This window comes from Pezoporus flaviventris, unplaced genomic scaffold (genome assembly GCF_033815535.1).
Source record: "Pezoporus flaviventris isolate CSIRO_AGI_PZ_B2104156 unplaced genomic scaffold, CSIRO_AGI_Pfla_v1 ptg000025l, whole genome shotgun sequence".
NCBI lineage: Eukaryota > Metazoa > Chordata > Aves > Psittaciformes > Psittacidae > Pezoporus > Pezoporus flaviventris.
Window position 1 is genome coordinate 9,389,541 of NW_026892573.1, and position 22,091 is coordinate 9,411,631.

The 22,091-nt window shown below is 36.5% G+C and overlaps 1 protein-coding gene across 2 annotated transcripts in view; it reads right to left on the reverse strand.

Annotated features, from left to right (window-relative positions):
- Nucleotides 1-961: 961 nt before the first annotated feature.
- The window catches only part of COG6 (component of oligomeric golgi complex 6), a 54,309-nt gene continuing 33,179 nt past the window's right edge, over nt 962-22,091 (reverse strand). For both annotated transcript variants that reach the window (XM_061457439.1, XM_061457440.1), the window contains exons 12-19: nt 21,512-21,603; nt 20,027-20,144; nt 11,856-11,987; nt 11,158-11,325; nt 8,854-8,961; nt 7,265-7,318; nt 4,688-4,767; nt 962-1,789 (exon numbers count right to left, since the gene is read on the reverse strand). In XM_061457439.1, coding sequence (XP_061313423.1) covers nt 1,642-1,789; nt 4,688-4,767; nt 7,265-7,318; nt 8,854-8,961; nt 11,158-11,325; nt 11,856-11,987; nt 20,027-20,144; nt 21,512-21,603 — 900 coding nt within the window. In that variant the 3' untranslated portion in view covers nt 962-1,641. The remainder of the gene's footprint in view (nt 1,790-4,687; nt 4,768-7,264; nt 7,319-8,853; nt 8,962-11,157; nt 11,326-11,855; nt 11,988-20,026; nt 20,145-21,511; nt 21,604-22,091) is intronic.

Below are 22,091 nucleotides of genomic sequence, written 5' to 3' on the forward strand. Positions count from 1 at the left end.
TCTTCTCTATTTCTTGCTCTTTTGCAAGCATACACTACACTGCAGACTTGCCTGCCACTAAGTATATATTTCATATAAGAATATTATTACTGATAAAAATGAAATATGTAAGTTATTCAATATGAATGACTGCTCATCTCTCCCCTGAGGTACATAAATAAGATATGTCCAATATGAGTGTAAACGCAGGCAACTGTAGTAACTCCGTGGCACACAAAGAGAAGGAAAAAAAATCATGAAATGCTTCCAAAAAACACCACTTACCTTAAATTATCATAAGAAAAAAAAAACAAACCCAAAAACCAAAACCAGTACAAACCCAAACAACCACCCAAAAAACCTAACCCAAAACACCCCAAGTTCCTTTTACTATTTTTCTTTCCTTAAGGTTTCTCTGTAGCAAGGCTTTCCTGAAGGAATAATACATTTAAGGAATTTGCAAAGAATTATCATAAGGCCCAACAGAGAACAAGTGTCCTAAGTTATCTATTTTCCATTTTACTGGAAGCAAGGGTCCCCAAAATCATAACTCTCCATATAATTAAGATTTCTATACAAAGCTGATTCAGCTCTGCACTGAAGGAGAAAAGAAGTTAAACCTTTACTCATGGCTTTCTACACATCAGCCTAAAACAGCACTGTGCCCCGGCTTTCGCATGTAATTCCCATGACAAACTGTGGCTGCCATAGGTGAGCTTAACTATAATTTTTAAGAGCAAAGAACACTGCAGATATCTAAATCATGACGCTTTTGGTGGATTATTAATTGAATAAATGCTTGTACTAGACCAAATGGACTTTTCCGTACTTAAAAAAAGGCAAAACAAAACCCATGTACATGAGGAATGGCCACAGTGCTGTGCCAGCCATTCTCCTAACCTTCTTAAGGTTCCAGCCTTGAGAGATCAACAAGTTTCAACCGGTAAAAGGAATGCTACAGAACAACTGCATTAAAACAAAATCCTTCAAGTAAAACAAATTTATACAAATAGCTGAAAGCATTAAGTTCCAGGTTCTGTACTTGCATGTAGATAAAATATTTCTTTTTCTTACAGAAACCACCAGAACTAGCAACGATACTGGATTCCAATAAAGCACACAAATTTTGCCTCAAAGATTTAATCAACAGGATTTGAAAAAACAGCATCAGATACTCCAAAATGATTTATGAGCTGTAAAAGTGATGCACTTGAGACATTCTAAGTATATCAGTTCAATCAAAATTACAGTTATCAGGATTTACTCTTGATAAACTGAGAAAAAGAGTGAAAGAACAGGAAAAAGAGCAAATAAAAGTATTGGTGAGGTTGTAAGAGATACTGGTTCACCCTCTAGTTGAAAGGATTATGTACAGCAAGGAAAAAGTTTTTTCTTTTTCAAAGAGATTGCACATTGTCAAGGTCCATTCCCATAAGAGAAACACATTAAAATAATTTTTAATCTATATTCTATTGTCTGGCCTATGGAAGGTATTCAAAGACACAGGAAAGACAACTTCTGCCAAGCAGATTAAACAAAACTGCACTCCTACACATTTTAACAATATATTTACACATCAAAATTCAAAACAGAAAAATAACTCGATGCAAATACCTAACAAATACACAATTATGGATTCTGAAAAATCTGGGGGAAACAAGATTATGAAAGGAGCGCCTGAACTTGATGAGGAGATCTGAGTAGTATGGTTTCTGGATCCTTATATTCATTTGAAGGATCCATCACAGCTGCATATAACTCACTGTAAGCTCTGCAGACCAGTTCTGTTGACTGCTTTATTATCTGCTCTCTAAAAAAACAAACCAAAAACATAATCTGAAAATTGCAAGGAATAGAATTGTACTACATACAAGGAATTAAAGATACACACTAAAAATACAGATTAAAAACCAGTGTCAGTTACATTAAAAAGCTCTTTGACTGTGAAAGCATCTTAAAAGTTTTAAAATAAAAGGCTTCTTCATCTCCTTTCACTGTACACAGATAAAGTCACATATATGATCTTGATAACCAAGAAATTAGTTTCTTAAGTTTTGTAATCATGTAAAAAATAGTAGAAGGATTTAATTTGCATACATTAGTTTTCCAGCTGCACTCCCCTGCTTCTCCTAAAAGACTGATAATCTTAGTGATCTGCCTTCTGCTTCCTAGGGCTTCTCACTGTCCTTTGTAAACAGACTCACTCTTTTTCATCTACCAGCAAATATATTCTATTTGCTTTATCTCAATAGCACCTGATTCCATAGTCAAAAAGGAAGAGCTGAAAGTGATAATGGACAGAGATATAAAAATTGCTACAGCCTTCTACCAACAATCCTACAAAGTCTGTGTCCTGTTATTTTACTGGATCCAAATGAGTAAGAACGCATGGAAACTGCATGCTAATTTCAACTGGAAAGTTTAATATTTTTTGAGGATCAACTAATATTTTTGTTTTACACTGCACTGAATCAGTTTAATAACCATGGTGATGTGTTTATAGTTGCAGACACGTTTTTATTTATCAGAAAGGGTAGCTGCAACTGTTTTACAGCCAAATCCATGCAAATGGAACACCAGGAGAAGCTGAGGAAAACAAGGTAACCGTGAATGCAGATTCAGCCCTGCTGTAGTACACAGCAAAGGAACAAAGACACCAAAACTGCATTCACAAAAATCAGGGCTGAATTCACCAGCTGCTGGGAAATGACAAATCTCAAAGACCAAGTGCGTAGAACTTCATCTTTTCAGGAAATAATTAAGCAGCAGAAGCTATGAGAAAGAAGACTCAGAGACAAAACCTGCACTGTAGTTTGATGCATGGTATCCAGGTTTTTGATATACTATCAACAGCCAGTATTACTAAGATTTTAGAATACCTGAAAAAAAGACTGGCCTTATAATAGCAAATCTAGAAACACTGTTACAAGGGAAATATATTCATGGCATTCAGGTAAAACACCTGTAATCCTCCGATCATTGTCTGGGATCACTAAGCTACTGTAACATGACAATCTTTCAAGAAAGTACTGCATACAGGATTCGTACAAAACTAACTGTACTGCACCAAATAATATTAAAAGGAAAAGTTCATTAAAATATTCCAGAGGAGTGAACAGCATCAAATGATGCCGTTCACAAATCCATCAAATAATGTCAGTGTCATTAATCAGTACATTAGGATTTCAGTTGCCATAACAACATGATACATTTTATCACAAACACAAATGACAGCACCTTCTAAAAATAGTAATTCCAGCATTCAGTTTCTGTGATCCAACACAAATGCAAAGAGCTTTTCAAGACCAACAGTGACATAAATTAGTAACTTGAAACTTTTTAAATGAGCAAAGGAATTTGAAAGACAAGAGCATGCACTGCCAAATGTTGAATGTTCTTTATAGTTGTAAAGCATAAATGATATTGCCAGTAAGTATTTCACACACTAGTCCCTTATCAGAAGTGTGTGGTCTGATTTTGAGAACCAAAGAGCTCTTGGGTTGCAGCTCAACTGTTAGTACAGTAGATCACAATTATGTGAATTCAAGGAAGACATCTTCAAAACTGACATTGAACATCTGCAAAACTACTCAAAACTTTCAACTGCTATAGCCAAAGATTAAAATTATAGTACTGGTTAAATGTTTTGCTCAAATCTTGAGATACTTTTGGATTTTGAAGGTTTATTCACTACAAAAAAATACTGACTCTTAAGACCATGATTCTACAAGCATGCACCTCTATAAATTGGAACCTTACCTTCAAAAGGACTGTTTATGTTTGTCCTGGGTTGTCCTGTTTAAAACTACATGGTCTAAGGCTGACAGATTATTTATTTCTTTTTTAAATTCTGAGCAGAACCGGACCTATAGCACTGAGTTACAGCAGGTTAACAAACTCCTGCATGTTAGCTGAGCTGTAGCACCTATAGCAACCATCCTCACACAGGCTCCCCTCTCAGCTGCCCACTCTTGCAAGATAACATGAATTCAGCTTAAACTGCACTAAGAGAGGTTTAAAAAGCTTATCAAGGGGATAAGGCTAGGTGTGCATACAGGACCAGTTTATCTTGGATTATTTTAAGAAGAAACAAGTCAAAGTAATTTCACTGTGCCTGAGTCATTACAGTAAAGTCTACCCCTGAAAAATTGCTTCTGTGTTAGCAGAGAGAAGTTGAAGGTTTCGAAATACATTTACTGTTGTTATGATTTTTAAATAGATCTACATTAACAAAATACCAAGAGCTAAAATACAGGTTTAACAGCTTGACACCTAGAAGCAGAAGTTGCAACACCTCACTGACATTACTGCTCAAGCTACCCCGTTTGATCCATACTGGAGCAGAGCAGCTCTCACACACCAGGGTCCACTCGGTGGGAATGGTAACCCAAGCAGAGACACCCAACAACCTACTGAAAATCACCAACATCCCCCATGCCAAGCCATGCACCAAGTATATGGCATGAAACTGGAAGTCTTTGGGTGAGGAGAACCTGAGCAATACAGCAGGAGAATGCAGCAGTTGGATGAGCTGATCATGGCAGGTCTCTTCCAACTGAACTATTCTAGTCTAATAAATTCTGAACAATAAATATTTTTCCCTTGACATATGTCACCATCATCCACTAAATCCTAATCAAATTCATCTTTCTGATCTAATCTTTCTGATTATGCAGGCATAACAGAAACTCAAAGGTAAGGTACTTACTTCACAGTGGCACTGAGAAGGAAATTCAGCTGGGCCATTAACAGACTATCTGGAGCAGACAGATAGCGATCAAACTGAGCCTAGGGCAGAGGGGAAGAGAGTATGAGACCAACATACTATGAATTTGCTGTTATATGAAAATAGGTAAAATCACAGATTTCTGAAAAGTGATTACATTAAAATGGCACTCTCTTATATGATAAAATTTCCTCTTTTTATGTATTTAAGATAGAGCCTTATCATCTACAAATGTTTAAGGTAGAACTTACTTGTGCAAAACAAATGGCTAACTTCAGCACCTCTGTCACCGAAATTTTAAGTTTCTGACTCTGAGGAGTAAGGGTGGAAGGGTAAGTGATGAGAATCCAGCTTCCACAATTATCCATCTAAGTTTCCTATGCAGCTAGTGCAGGTATGCATGCATCACTGAAGCTTGGACCTTGCCTATTAGGTGCAGAGGGAGTATAGCAGCCTTCAGACACAAATCTAGTCAGTTCAAGTTAGATAGGTTGGCAAGTAGTCACTGCTTAATAAGGAGCGCTTACGCTGGGAAAAACAAGAGCAAGGGACCTAATTCAGGCTCCTTGAACTGCTTCTAAGCCTACTTTTCCTCCCCCATATAACAGAGTTGTGTTGCTTTGATTCTAGCAGTTTGGAGAAGAAAACAAGAAAGAATATTACTGCTGTCTTCACCTATCTATCGGTGAAGTTGTGGATGGTCCGCACCTGGAAGTGTTCAAGGCCTGGTTGGATAGGTCTTTGAGCAAGCTGATCTAGTGAAAGATGTCCCTGTCCATGGCAGGGGACTGGAACTAGATGGCCTTTAAGGTCCCTTCCAACCCAAAACATTCTGTGATCAAATGGGTGACTATACAGAAGATGGAGCCAGGGCTTCTCATGGGTGAAAACATGAGGAATACTGGACACATATTACTCTAAGGAGAATTCTGATCAGATACTAAGGGAAAAATTCACACCAGGAGTGTCATCAAACACTGAACAGGTTGCCCAGAAGAGCAGTATAAGCTCTATCCTTGGAATTACTCACTCAGGCAAGGTCCTAGGCAACTTTATCTAATGATGGCAACCTTCCCGAACACTGGATAAATCTTCTCAAGCTGGTAAACCCTAAAATCCACATCTACCCATCACTTAAATTGGCAAAATGTGGGCAAAATGACTAATGAAGTTGCAGTTCTCACAAATTAACTTTTTGGGGTTATCTACCCTTGTTTGGAAAGCAATAGAGCTTTAGCTTAAAGGGGGATATGGACTTACTAGAACAGTATTTGCAAGCACACGTGAGCAACTTAAAAAGATGGGACCTGGAAAACATTCAGTTAAACTGGGAGGCAGTAAATCTGCTTGCAAGTACTCCCTCCACATGGTTTACATCCTGGGAAGCCAACAGATTACTGTGATAGTTGGGACTTTTGTGGGTTTCATTTCAGCATACTGGGTTCTATTCTGGTTAAAGTGTATGGACACAAGCACACATTGAACAAAGTAATGAAGAAAATAAAACAGTTGCGGTCTTCTCTAAGTGTTCAAGTGAAATTACTATGTACCACTATAGATAATAGAGTTACATGTATATAATTTAAGGAGATGGTTCCCAAACTGCAGTCTTTAAATTCCTCGCTGGTGTACAGACCATGATAAATAGAAGATATTTTAAATGCAAAATTTATAAATATTATATTAGTAAGAATGCATGCAATCTGAGTATACCACTGAGTGCTCTGTGCCAGAGCTCTGTTCATCCAACCAGCTTCAGAATCACTGGTTTAAAACTTGAACAGAGGAAACCAGGTTACGCTGACAACATTAGGATTGATTCAACACACAACTTTCTAAAAAAACTTGTTTGAAAAGAAAAATAATTTTAAAAGACTTTTTTTCATGGAGTTATACATGTACTGCTGGATGAGTGGGCCTTATTTACAGTTAAGATTTTCAGAATGAAGCTAAACTTGGCTAAGCAAGAAGAATGACAGATCATTTATTATTGCCTACTGAACTGTGATATTGCTATCTCTATGTAAAATAGCCTCCACACACTCTTAAGAAAAAGTATCAGCTGATAATTTGTTTTAAAGTACATTATAACTTTCAACTTAAAAAATGCTACTGTGACATGCCCAGCACCTGATTTCTGACTTTAGCTGAACTATTTACATAAAATCAAAGTGTTAGGACTAAAATTATAAATGATAGCAGAACCTATATTTCAAAGCATACAGGCAAAAAAGAAACTTTGGTGATTAAAACTAATTACAGCTAAGTATTTGCTTTCAGCAATTAAAGATGACTCATGGGATAGCATTCTTGTAAGTAAAGTTCTGTTTCTTGAGACTCAGAAACTAATCTTCTACTACTACCCATTCATAAATAATCTATGTATTTATTACTTTGAGTGGTCAAATTACTACAAATGAAGAAAGTATTCCCAGACATGTAATTTAGCTATTCTTAAAGAGACTGGTTAGATGACTATCTACTACATCACATAATTAATAGTATTCTTTCCCATGTCACAGCATCACCACTGTAGTATGAAATCGTAAAAATGCTTACCATTGCAACCTTTAGGGACACAGAATCCATATTTGGCAAACATGAAAGAGGGCCCTAAGAATAAGTAGTCAAAGGGGGAGGGAAAAAAAGGTCATATTAGCATATGGAAAAAAGATATGAAATAATAAAATCTATATTCAGTTCAGTACTAAATTGTTATTTGGTTGTGCTACAGAATCTTAAATGTTTGGAAACTGAATCACCATATCAATACTGAGATGTTGCAACAGTTCATTTGATTTCTACTGCTTTCTTATATGAAAAATTCAGAGAATTTTAATACGTCCTTTCAAGTCCTTTCCTTCCTTCCTTCTTCACCATTAAATAATACACCCCCCCCCCAAAGCCTTCCACAAGATCTAGGATAAAAACTGAACTGCAAACTGGAAACATCCCTGTGGTGTTTCAAAATTACAGAGGACAACTTCCCTCTATTCATCTGTGCAGAATTAAAGGCTGCTTCCCAATAAATCTTCTGTACTGGCATGGCATTACATACAATACGTACATGCTGCCCTAACCCCCTAGCATATTCTGTAAGAATTGTCACCTCTGCAGCCAGGCAATTGTACAGGAATAAATGAAAATTGCTACATTCCATTAACAATCTGCCCTGGTTGATCTGAAATCCGTTTTAGAAAAGGAGATAGCCTCATAAATAGGAAACTAAACCAAATTATTAATCATTATTATTTATATATTTATTTATTCATCTTTATACACAAAAATCTGTCGAGTTTGGGGACTTTATGCAAAATTATTGGCTGAAGAAACAACATAAAGCTATCCAACAGAGTTCTGCTTTCTCCAGAAAACACTGTTCTTCACCTTCTCAGAGGATCACAAAAGGACATAAGCACAGCTGAAGAGAAGAAAGGCTGTATTAACTCCTATCACATAACAACTGTGGTTCATCAGAAAGAAGAGCATGAAATCTGAATTCCAGTTTTCAGCTCAAAGAAATCTCAAGTTTTCACTTTTAGACTTTCACTGTCTTGGTGCTAGAATAGCTGTAGCAGTGAATAATGACAAAAGTAGAAACTATTTCAAATTCTGACTAAACTCATCTGCCAAGTTTTCACAGAAAAAAAAAAAGGAGTAATTACCTACTGCATGCAGGGTATTTATTCACTCCATGTATGGCGCTATAGCATGCAATAGGAGAAACCTCAATGCTTCATGCACACATGTAGGTCCACTATGTTCTAGGTGCAATGGAAGTAGTATACCTACTCAGTATTTGTTTTAAAGCCAGTTTGACACTTTCTGAGGCACATTAAACTACTTATACAGTCAGTCTGAGAATGTACAGGATGTCTGTGGTGTATGGAGCCTGTTGATGGCACACAGATAAGCTGCACAGGATTGTTGCATCCTAAACCTGCTAGGCTTGCAGAACACACAGTGTAGAGGAAATGTTTAGCTGCAATGTGTCAGGTCTAAAAGTCCTGGTCCCATGTGAAAAATCAACAGATACTACTGAGCTTTTGCCTTCAGAAGCAGCTTCATTTGCAAAAACATTAATGACAAAATTCTTCTAGTAGACAAGCATGCAGTATATCCTCAACATGAACATTAAATAAGCTTACCTGTTCTGGTTTGTGTTGCTGCACTGAGTTATATATGTAGCTTAGACCAGCTCTTGTTAACACGTAGGAAGCTTGTTCATTTATGAGTGTATCTAAATGAGCTTCAATCTGAAATTTTAAGTGCAAGGTATTTATAAAATGTATGTGAGAACATTAAATCGAACAAGCTATGGGGATAAAAGGTCTAGAAGCACAAATGAGAGTGATCAACAAACAATAAAAAGCACAAATACATAAAGCACAACTATTTTATCCATTTACACCTTTTATATTACAAAAAGCCAATAACAAAAATACAGATATTTCTTTCACACCTGACAGGAGAACCTATTTTTTTTGTATTTGTAAATAAAACAGCATTAAAAAAAAAAAAAAATACCTAAACTCTAATCTCAAAAATTGCTATATTTTGCTATAGTTCTTTGAAAATACATGATGAAAATCACAGAATAGTTAGGGTTGAGAAGGACCTTAAGATCATCTAGTTCCATCCCCCCTTACCATGGACAGGCACACCACACACTAAATCATGTTGCCAAAGGCTCTCTCCAACTTGGCCTTGAACACTGCCAGGGATGGAGCATATACGACTTCTTTGGGCAACCTGTTCCAACATCTCACCATCCTCACATAAGGAAGAAGTAAAGAACTTCTTCCTTACATCTAACTTGAACTTACCCTCTGAGCCCATTACCTCTTGTCCTATCACTACAGTCCCCCATGAAGAGCCTTTCTTACTGAAAATACTGACAATGGCATCGCAGTTTTATGATAAACAGAGAGACAAAGTCTTTCACAAGGAAAATAAAACTGAAACTAAATAATAATCAGTAGTGATTCTAAATTCAAATCTGATAAATATGTATTTGAAAAAGGTTAACAGAAAGAACAATAGACAAATTAAATTACAGCTATCAATTCATATGAAAAGCATCATAAACATATTTTACATTCTTAGTATAATCTTCACTTTGCAGAGAAACGTAATCAATAAATCCAGTCACAGCACCAGCAACCATTTTTTAGCTTTGTTAGTCTTAGAATGATATTTGGGAATAAACACACTATTACTTTTTTATTACAACTAGCCCACATTTCATTTCTTTTTCTTCCAATCCTAAAGAAAAGCGAAAATTGGTAATACATCAAATTCTAGTAAAATATAATACTTCCATGTCTGATTAAGAGTTCACCTTTTTACTTTTTAAAATTGTTTAGAAAAACACACGTTTTAAATCAGGAGGGAAAACTTAATTTGGTGATTTTTAGCTGTCCTAATAGAATTCTTTTTTTTCTATGAAAAATGTTTCTCTTATTAAATATGCCATTCTATCTCCACTTTAATAACCTACTTATGTATAATCTTAAGAGATAGTTTTTCAGTCTGTTCTGGTATTTGTAAAATGCTTGAAGAAAGTAAATGGTATTAAATGCATAACCTTCAGTTCTACTGCTTATTTGAAGAATAATTCAGTTGCAACATTAACTGTGAAAAAGGAACTGATGGTGGAAATTAGAAATGACCCAGACAGTTTGGTGGAGTTGTCTGTTTGCTGCAGAGCTAAAAGGTGCTAGAAATCCTGATTAGGAGTAGAAAGCAAGAAATGGCTCACAGCCAATCTTTACTGATGCCTTCAAGTAAGAAGTTGTGACTTTTTTCCAAGCCCCCCAGCTCCAAAAGCTCTCCCGAGATAGACTGCAGAGATTTCATGCAGCAAAACTATAAACAGGAAGCAACTGAGTTTTCCCAAGTCAACTGTTTATAAACATACATTTCCATTTCAAAATGGTACCACATATGAACTACTATTCTGGCATACCAGGTGAAACCAAACAAATGAGAAAAGAAAGGCAGAATGACAGATTGAAGTAATAACTTCAGCTATACAATACTGTAGTATAAACTAGATGATGACCTAGTATTAACTACATGATGGAACATAGTCAGCCATGTGGCTGTTTGCGCTTTCAATTTCCATTTTCTTCTCCTCAGTTTGCAGATAAATATTAGAATGATTATGATAATAAAAATATTCACTTATATGGGTTTATCTGCAACTAAACTAAATGAAAACAAATCTTTTAAACATTTTTGCCTGTTTAAAATGGAAGATGCTTTGAACCATAAACTCTGATACCAGCTATTTGCTTATGGTCTCTAATAAGAAGCCCTTTTATCCCATTTCCCTGATTCAGAATTGAGCCAAAGCCAGCATTATCAAAGATAAGTATGTTCACATCATAACTTACAATCCGCAAAAATCAGTAATAATTTCATTTTCTTTGGAGGCTGTTAAAGCTTACCTGAAACTGCAACATTTCTAGACGCTTATCAGTGAATTCAAAGAGAGCCAAAGTAGTCCTCATCATATAAAGTGAATTTACCATGAAGGTTGCCATATCAGCTGTGCCCAAATTACTAGCAGACATAGTACACATCTGTAACAATGGATCTAGCACACAAGACAGAACCTAAAATAGCAAATACACAGAAAAGGGGGGGGGGGGGGGGGGGGGGCGGGAGAAATCATGTCACACAAGGCTTCTAAGCTCATTCTGTTTCTATCTCGTACTTATTCCCCAAAGTAGAATAAAGAGAAATGAGAGTTTCCAACTGTGAAAGTACTTTTCTGCTGGATTTGTCAGCAGGTTATCAGATACCATATTGTTGGGAAAAGCATAAAAACCTGAGAAGGACAGATTCCAACATAGCAGGAGGAAGAGTAACCCAGATTAGATAATTGGTAATTGAGGGTGTATTTACTTAATGGAGTAGTAATTGGATAACAGAATTTAGATACTGCATTAAGAGTAGTACTCCATAGTGTACTGTAATCTGTTAGTTGCCTTCTTATTCACATTACAAACTCGGGTTTGGTAGAAAGCTCCAAAATGGAACCAGACAAAAAGCTTAATGTTTCACCCATCTTTTGTGTACCAAGACTAACTTACATACACTTCCCCCCACCACTTCTCTTCAGAGAATTCAAACATTTTCATACCTGCACAAAATCAGCTTGACGGGCATCCAGTGGAACAACAGATGAGTCGTGTGATGCCAGAACCTCCCGTAGCAAGTTAAGTGTCTGATTCAGTGCAGAGCTTGGGCCAAGATCAGGAGGTGGGAGTTCAACCTGAAGAACAAGATTACCTGTGTTTGTGGCTGTTGTTTTTTCTTTTTTTTTATTTCATTTACAGCAAACATCACAGAATCTGTTAGCACAAATGCAACCAGCTAATAATAAAATTACATGCAGCCATGCAGAGAAGAACTTCAACTTGACACCGGACAAACCTAGCGCGTTTCAGACAACTGTCTGCAACTTTCAGCATAACCATCCTATTCTGTGACAAATAAGCAATATGAATTTCTCCTTTCATTCAGACTATGCCTTTTTTATGAGCTAGAGAAACCCCAATGCTACCAGTTTTGGTAGTTAAAAAAAAAGCCTGATATCTGATAGATTAGGTGCCAAAGAATAGCCATATTGTTGGCATCGCTGAGCTGACTTTCAGCAGGACCTTCTGCAGACACTCCAGAATCTAGCGCAGGCAGAGCTCTGGGGTATTAAGGATATTAGGGCCATAATGCAGCAGCTCCTGACAAGGCTGCACACCCCTATCATACTGGGTATGGAAGCTGCAGTCACAGATGCAACACTCATCATTCATAGCAAGCTTTTACCTTAATTTACAATTACATAATGAATTGTGCACAAGTAACTCAATTACCCCTACCTAAGCCACAATGACACTACAAGAACTGGAATGCAGGCCTACCTCAAAGATAAGACGTAGGAACCACAGATGTTTAAAAACCAGAAAGAATAAAAGTTTGCATACATCAGAGAAAAAACAGGCTTTCTGAGTTGAATTCTAGAAAGTTGGAGCACCTGAAATGGACTGAAATTCCATGGTATTTTTAACAGAGGCTCACTTACTTTAGCCCTTCTTTGTAACAGGCAAATACTCCTTAAACACTTCATAACACGTTTATATAATTTAAAACCTAGCACAACTCTTTTTCTCAATCCACATTCCTCAGTCTCTACTCCAAACATAGCTGCATCTTCTTGTCTTCAGTGTTACCTCAAACTGGCTTCCTGCTGCCTCCAGACCCCTACTATAATCCAGGCTGCTGGCCTTCTTCTGCCAACAATCCTCTTCCCACTTGTCTCCTGCCTATACCCAAGGGCAAACATAGATCTGGCTGGATCACATGGGATTAAGGCATCATATCAATCCAGAAGCATGTAGGGAGAACTAAATTTGTCCAGGACTGCCTGTATGTCACTCATGGTCTCTAAGTGCAGCACAGCAAGGCAGAGGGCTCTTCTGCAATGCTCTTAAGACTCCAGCTTAACAAGAAAAAGTAACAGCTTTGGATGGACCTCCAAGCCACAGGCAACATGTTCTACACCTTCCCAAATGAGCACTACTGATAAACAGCATAAGGACATGGATGTCTTGAGTCCTCAAGGGAGTAAAAAATCCCAAACAAACTAAGACAAAATCCCAGTCAAACAGGCAGAGGCTGACAGCCAAAGAAAACCAAGAAGGAGAACATAACTGGTATTTTCAGAGGGGAGCATACACAGCCTTCTGGAAATAAATCTGTACCTAATGAAGAACACTCCAGCAGCAAAAGAAGAAACAACTCTCTCTCTTTGGAGTCAGGCTTAGCTTTCATGCTTTGTGCGGCTGGGAATATTTGAGATACTGTACATGGCAGGGGACTGGAACTAGATGATCTTAAGGGCCTTTCCAGCCCTAAGTAATCTTTGACTCTATGATTCTATGTCCCTACACTGTTATCAAGACAGACAAAACTAAAACTTTTCTACATCCTTCTGAATACAAAGTATTCGTCTATTCTCACTTTTCCAATTTAAGGAACTAATGCAAAACTAAATCTAACAGGTTCAGAAAATGGTTATTTGGTCTAAGGAGTACTGAAAGCATAAAATCAGTACTCTAGCAATGAAGTAACAGTAATTCAGAAAGAGGTACTTACTCAGTGCTGATCAGTAGTAAAGTTTACTGACATTTACAGCACTGAGTGACCTTCTTGTTATTCTTGTTATTATTTAGGGATATTGATTGCATCCTGAACACACTGTTCTCAGACCTGAACTGGACCGTGTTCAGGGATATTTTGGCACTAATTTGAGACTAGAGTTTGATGGAGTTTTTACTTCCCACACACACACAGATCATGGCAATGATAATTTCAGGCTCCTTTGCACAGAATTTTTGTCTCCTGAAGTAGCTGATGATCAGAAGCCTCTAAATTAGCTTCATTTTTCCTTTAATCTGCTCTTCTTAAGTCCACTGTCTTCTACATGGGAGCAAGAAACAACATTATGGAAGAAGAAAACATGGCAAAGAAAAAGGTTTAGATCGTTAAGAGTCTATTGGGGTTAGTCTGAAAATTCTGACTACTGCAACAGAGGCAGAATTACCAGTAAGTGGGAGGAAAATTAAAGCTGTGCTATATTCATTTTGAAAATTCTAACTTTTGGCACATTAATATAGATTTTTTTCAGGAGTAAAGAGGAAAATTTGAACACAGATATACCTAATTTGTAGAGGCACCTACCAACTTCAAGTGAGCTATATCACTATTCTAATACAAAAAAAAAAAAAAACCTGAATGTTTTATGTGCACTAAAAGATTATTATAATTGATTCTATTTCCAGAAAAATAAACTTGAAATGCATGTGGAATTCTACTTTTGAAGTACCTGCTTCAGATGCAAGCCAGACAGGAGCTAACTAAAAAATTATCGAACATAATGTTCTGTAGCAGCTAGTTCAACAGCATTAGAACCTACTCTAAACCAGTATTAAGTGGCTAATCAGTTATAATCAGCAGTTCAGTCATGCAGAAATGAGACCAACCATATCTTCAGCCTTTTAAAGAAAACAAGAAGAAATTCCCAATTTTTAAAATCCAATATACAAAAATGAAAAGAATTCTCCCAAAATACAGACTTGGAAAACCTCACTGGCAGGTTGTGGAGACAAAGTGCTACAAACCTGGAACCTTGTAAAAAGGTATCTGGATGTATCATCCTGTCTGTTACAACTGATTATAGAGTTCCCTCTACAAACTGAGGCAACATTCAACCATAGTTAAACAGTAGCAGAGTAAGAAACGTGAGCCCAGGTCTACCAGAGAAGTTTCAGAGAAGCTGCTCTTTAAAGCATTATTAGGACACTTCAGAGACCACCAAAGCAGGATGCATAATAGCATGCTTTCCAGCTATCAAGTCAGTCTTAGAAGAAAAGACAACAGAAAGATTCTTGCTAGTTCTTCTTTGGTCACATGGATGCATTCAAAATCACAGCAATCTGATCACATCAGCCTCATTTAATCTGTCCCATATCTGGTTTCCCAGAAACCTAATATGCTTCATTCTAACAGGAACCAAATTATTAGGGAGAAGATTACAGTCATTCCCTTGTAATGTTTTAATACCTCTCCCACTGACAAAATTAACAGATAATGCAATCACAGCATTTAATTTGCATACATTTACTCTACAAAGAAAAGCATGAAGGAATAACAATCCCAAAACTTCATTTGGGGTACTCTACTAACAGTCTTCTAACAGCTCAGCAGATGACAGTTTAGTTTGGCGTAATCTCTCTTTAGCTCCCTTATGATAACGCTCATCCCATTTAATTCAATGTTTACAGTTGTTCTGGAGTAACACTGAAGGACAGGTGTGCTTTAAAATTCCCACTTTCCTAATGTATTAGCTGGTCCACTAAAACATACTGGCTTATGTTAGTCTAATAGGCTTGTTAAAATGCCTCACCAGTGGACTCATGATTTTAACAGACAATTCTAATATGAGAGAACAGAAAGAGCAGTCCACCCACTCCAGTGCATTAGGTGCTTTGACCTTTGCTACCAGTTTCATTGGAACATTTTCTGTTGTTCTGGTAATTATTTCCATTGACTGTTTTCTCCTGAATTATCATCACCTGTAAAATGGTAATCTGTACCAGGCTGTTCTTAGTTAGATCAAACAGTGAATTATGTAAGCAGAATCCCAAATTCCTAAATATTTGATTTATTAGCACAGGGTCAAAGGAAACATAAAAGGATAGATAAGGATTGAACCTAGAATTCTGGTCTGCTTTACTAGCATTGCTGGTAGGCCCATGGCTAGGTCCATGAAAGCTAAAGAGAGACAAATACAAACATGATTTTTCAGCACAAGGGCACTAACATTAGCAAAAAAAATATTCCGGATGAACCAACAACCAGAACAAATCAATTATTACCAGAGCTAAGCAGCACTGGCAAGACTGCCCAACACTGCCTCTGAAGGGTAAGGAACAAAAATACAAAGGAAATACAGTATTTGCAGTAAAAGCTGAGGCACTGAACCTTCAGTGACACAGAAGAAAGTTGGTGATGCACACCTTCTATATGATGTCAGCGCCGAACACTGCAATGACCTGAGAACCTCAAAGCTGTAAACAGCATTTTAAGCTCTGAAAACAAAGCGGCTTTGCAATGATTCTGTTAACATGACAGGTTTCAAGAAGTACCACAGCAAAAGAGACTCCCTTGTGTATTGCCTTTTTTTAGTAATGAGGGACCTAATTTCAGGCGGTGTGCTGAACGTCTCTGTTCCACAGATTTCAGATCCTGAAGAGCTACTTGAGAAATCTGAATGAGAATGCCACAAAAAAGGGTTTCTCAGTCAGAACAGTCTAATGTTGTGAGGATTGCTGACTACCTTACTCTCAGGATGCCTGAGATTTTCTGATGTAATGAAAAAAAAAAACCCTGTTCATAGGAAAATGCTTCTAAGCAAGCCAGTAAGAACCCTGAAGCAACTAGGGACTTCCCTGTATCATTTATACTGATGGCTTGACAACCAACTGGGAGAATCCTGATCTAAAAGTTATTATTTAAGTTTCCATATAGCTCCATGCCTCTGACACTCCTTATGTAGGACTCTTCTCAAAAACAGAGAATCTTTCTTGTCCGAGAAAGAGTGCGAAGTCTCAGTTTCCCATGGTGCTTCAGAAATTAACTCCCAGGCAGTTGGAAGGCACTGCTTAACTCAGCATGCTAATAAGTGAGGGAATTTAACTGGCTGTGGTAATGAGGACATCAGAGTCAGATTACTATCCTGACATTCATCTCTATCCACAGGAAGGGATCTTGAAGAGTTAGAGTATTTAATGAAACCTGGTTTGTTTTAAAAAAAGCTCCCAACTAGCTATACTTATGAGAAAGATTTGCTTAAATACTATTCTGGTCTATCAACCAGTACGTAGACTGTAAATGCCAATTATGCATACCACAGCAAGACACAGTAACATACCAGTGTTTCTAGACCATTCCCCCCATGCTACAGCACAAGAGAATTTGCATGTGGCTAAAAGAGACTCCTGTCAAGTTACAGATTCACTGGTAATTATGACTAAGTCTTGTCGAATTTTTGAGCAATTGAGAAAACTCTTGAACTCTCTTTAAAATTGAATAAAAAGTGGAGAACTGATTTCCATTTAGAATTCCTTGTTTATGATTTTCACATTAACAGCAACAACTGACTATACGAAGGGAAAGCTATCACTAAAATGGTGCATCTTACAAAGACTATATTCACCACTTTCCAATGATCTGAACAAAAGAGGCATTTACATTTCTAGAAATAAAAATATTCTTTAAGAGCACCCTATTTACATTTTCATTTATTTCCAAAGTTACTTAGATTTCCTTAAGAATCATATTGCAACCCAAGTAAAGGACAACTGGTATTCTTTGAAACAGGCTTATCAATGCCTTAAGATGCAAAATAGAAGCAGAAATAAGGAACCATGATTTCCAGACTGTCCAAGTGAAAAGTAATTTATTAATTTTACAAGTGACTATTCTCTTTGTATGTAACAGGAGCAGCAAGGAAGTATTTGCAATATGTAAGCACTAGGAGTTTGCTTTCCAGTGCTTTAATCTTCTCTGAAAATAAAAGTAATTTTGGAAGCAGCTGTAGTGTGTACACAGTTAGCAAAATGCTGGTAAAAAGGCTAGATGGGAAGAGACTCCTACTAATACATATATGCAATTTTGGTCTGAACACACATTAATAAAAAGGATGGTTAAAAGCAACCTTGAGATTTCTCAAAATGTGAAAGCACTGTGACATTCACTACTATGTTAATGAAGACATGAAAAGGCATAAAAGCTGGTTATCTGTATATTAACATACAATAAACTAAGTAACAAGAAAATTAGATTTATGATTGAAAGGGGTCTTTGTCTCATGGAAACTAATGTTTCTCTGAGTACAATTCAGCCTATTAATTTTTGTGAAGTAAAACTAATTTCAGTCATAAGACATCACTCTATCAATTCACTAGTCCACTCATGAACAATAATAACATAAGGTGCTTCAAAGGACTGTCTAAAACAGAACTACACACCTGTATAGTATGACTCGCTCTCAGCCACAGTTACCTCATTGTTAATTCCTGAAGCACAGAGATTAATCAATAACTGTGGATGCCCTAGTTACTTGTATATCTAACCCTCTTCTGAGTCTCTTTAAGCTTTTGATCTCAATTATATCCTGAGGAAAGATCTTCATAGGGCATATATGCAATGTTTATGCTTCAAATTTAATCTGTAAAATGTGTTTATGAGAAACAGCAGTATTATGATCTTTTTACATTACACGGTAGGCTCGGTATGCCATTCATTATTTGCAATAAAACACCACTGAAGGTGGCAGAGCAATCACTGCCTTAACATTAGTAAAACCAAATTCAACTCCTTTTTAAAACCATGGCAGCATCTAGAGCCAGTTACATTCAGGCCAGAGGTTGAGGGAAGTGGAACTAAGGGCAAGGAGGATTACACAACCTTCCCATAGTAATAATACAAGGAACACACACTATAAACTGGGAGAATGCAATTCCTTAATCATCCCTTCTTCTATGCATCTCCAAAGGGAAAACAGCATAGCACCCAAAACAAAAGTATGAAGATCGTATTATTCAAGTAGAAAAATTATTCTGGATCCTGTTTGAGTACAGACCTAAGACCCAGCAGAATAAATACAACAGAGCTAAATACAACAGAGATTAATAAAGAGCAGTCCTACAATTTCAAGCCAAGAAAATTTATTTCCTTAAGTGCTACTTTGACTGCACATTCTTTGTAAGTAAAGAGCACTCATGTATTTTTGCTAAAGTCCATCACTGCATGGCCAGTGAACACTTCCAGGGATGGGGCAGCCACATCTTCTCTGGGCAATCTGTTCCAGTGCCTCACCACTCTCTTAGTAAATATTTTTTTCCAGTCTCTAACCTAAATCTACCCTCTTTTAGTTTAAAGCCATTCCCTTTTGTCCTGTCGCTACATCACATTTCAGACAGGGATGATGGATGAAGATCAGATGTGCAGGGATGTGCAGGCTAACAGTTTTCTTTGTCTTTGCTTAGATTTTATCAAGGTGAGACTTCATGTATAGCTCCACCAACAGCAACATGATACAAATACAGCAGGGAGAAATTAGAAAGAACTGTCTTTGTTACTGAACAATCGGAAGTTCACTGAAACATAATTGAAAGCAATCAGCAGAAAAGGAAGATACCAGGAAAGTGATGCTGAATTAGGTACAACTGTTTGGTATAACAAATGTACATTCTGCTTTCAACAGCAGCAATGCTCATGTGGCAAAACTATTTCTACAAAGGACAGAAAAAAAACAAGTTTTGTTTTTACTTAGCACACCCTCTTGGGATATACTGCTTAACTTCAAGAAAGGAATTATGCACGAGTAATTAACTACTGATCTGATGAGGCATTAATACAAATTATCTAGATCAATCAGCTGACTTTGCTCTATTGCACTTAGGGAAATTTCCTGATGTTATTTCTTCTCATAGATTTTAAAAATATGTAAACTGCTCTGTAAACAAATACTCCTAACAAGAGGAGTTCTGCCATTTTTTTTTTAATCAAACTATTAAAACAATTAAACTGTATTTTTAATATAATTTCATAGCTAAAACATATAAACCACAAAACTTCAGTTTTAGAAAAGCTGGCATATGAAACAACTATTTGTCTAATAATCTTACTAGATGAAAGGGAAATGAAGTGTATTTTGAAACATGAAAGCTGTATGATTTTGAAACAAACCTTGTCCATTAGTTTACTTGCATGAAGACTCAAGCTATTAAAGAATATTTTCTTGCTCAACAAATGCATTTCTTCAATTGTTGTCAACAGTGTGGCTGCACTGTTTCCTACAATACCACTGGAAACAAAATTAAGATTAATTAAATAACGTGAAGGTGGGGCAAACATGACAAGGTCAGATACTTCAGAGTGCATTTCAAATCCAACTATTCTCAAAGTTGAAAATTTACAACAAATAATTGCAGTGAACAGTTCTTCATATTAGCAGAGAGATTCAGTCATAAGATGACTCTGAGAACAAGCATTATCAACTATGTCATTAAGCAGATATTAAGTACAGGCTATCTAAAACTCTGCACAACCTTTTTAGTAAAATTTACTGGATTTATGTTTTGTTACTCTGTAAATCTATTTACGTTATAGAAAAAAGATTACATAAACAAAAAGGATGGTTAACTAGTCTGTCATACGGTCTGTTAGGGATAGCATCATCTTTCTTCTTTCTTCATCATGATGAATCCAAAAATACAAGAATTCATGCCTTTCTATTCACTGTCAAGCTATTACAATAAACACAAATACCACACAAACCTTTAACGACACTACCTGACCATGCTTCTTTTAGATACACCTTCTGTCTAAAATAAAAATCCTTCTGAGTTACAAAAATGGCAGTGAAAATTCACAGCATCATAATAGGACTAAGTTAAACCAGTATCTTGATTTCCAGAATATAGTCTTGTTGCACTTAATATATCATTTCTCTAGAAAACTGCGTTTTTCCCTTCAGGTGCACTTCCTCTAGGCAGAGGAAATTATTTCACTGAAGGTACTTCGATGGTCTTTAACGTAATATTAAGACTGAATGCAACAGACCTTTCATTTTAACATCACATTTTCAACTGCATCCAGAAGTTGGGTAACACTAACTTTGGAGACAGAAAAAAAAACTTTTTTTTTTTTTTACAATAAGATTAGGTCTTACAAGCATTATACCACAGATCTGCAATGCCATCATAGAGGATTTTAAATACGGTGGGAGGTGCACAAGAACCACTTAAACCAATCTGCCCAACATCTAGATACCTCTTCAGACAGAAGTGCATTTAGGAAAAATGTATCAAAACAGAATAGTTTAAGGAAGAAAACTTGAAGTTCTAGAGACAATTCAATTCTAACATTTTCTCAAAAAGGACTTGATTTTGTCTTCTTAAATGTTTTATATAGGTTTTTTGTATACTATCTGTATCCACACAGAACAATAAGGAAAGTTTCTGCGGCAAATTGGTGCTATTTTCCAAAGAAGATCTGATACAAATGAGGAATGACAACAGGTATATGGCATCTGCTTGACATCATGCACGTTTCTTCTTGATTCCATAGTACAGAGCAGGAACTAAGCCACAAAATACTATTTTTACTTTAATCTTTATACAAACAATAAAAAAAAAGGCATCTTTAAACATGCTTTGTAATTATGCATACCTGATTGTATGGTGATAGAACTTGAGAAGATTAGAAATCTTGTACAGTAAAACTGCTCCTGGCTCAGCAACAATGACCTGCTCAATTCTAACCTGCAGAATAAAGAAATACAAACTTCCTTCAGGTCATACATTTCAAAAGCCAATGTCTATGATTTTACATGCAATATGTCTCTTTTTTGAAAAAAAAAAAAACAGGAATAAATTTAAGAAGAGAATGTCAACTTAATGGCAACATTCTCCTTGAACCAAAATGCTTCTTGGTTGCCAAGCCTCTGCGTAGAAAACCAGCAGATGTATATATTCTAAAAAAAAATAAATCCTGTTTACCAATACCTTGCTGTTGCAACTCATTATTGAAAATCTCAAAATAAAGAGATGATCTGATAGACTAGAATACCAGTACATACTGGAATTCTCCCCAGCACTTAATAGCAAGAACAGCTGCAAAGCTGCAAAATCCCTAAACTACAACAGTTGATCATTAGCATCATGCAGCAAGTCAGAACATGCAAAGCACTAGGTATTTTACCCAAAAGACAATTTCACTTGGATTAGTTTCCCCTTCACTTGAAGGAGAG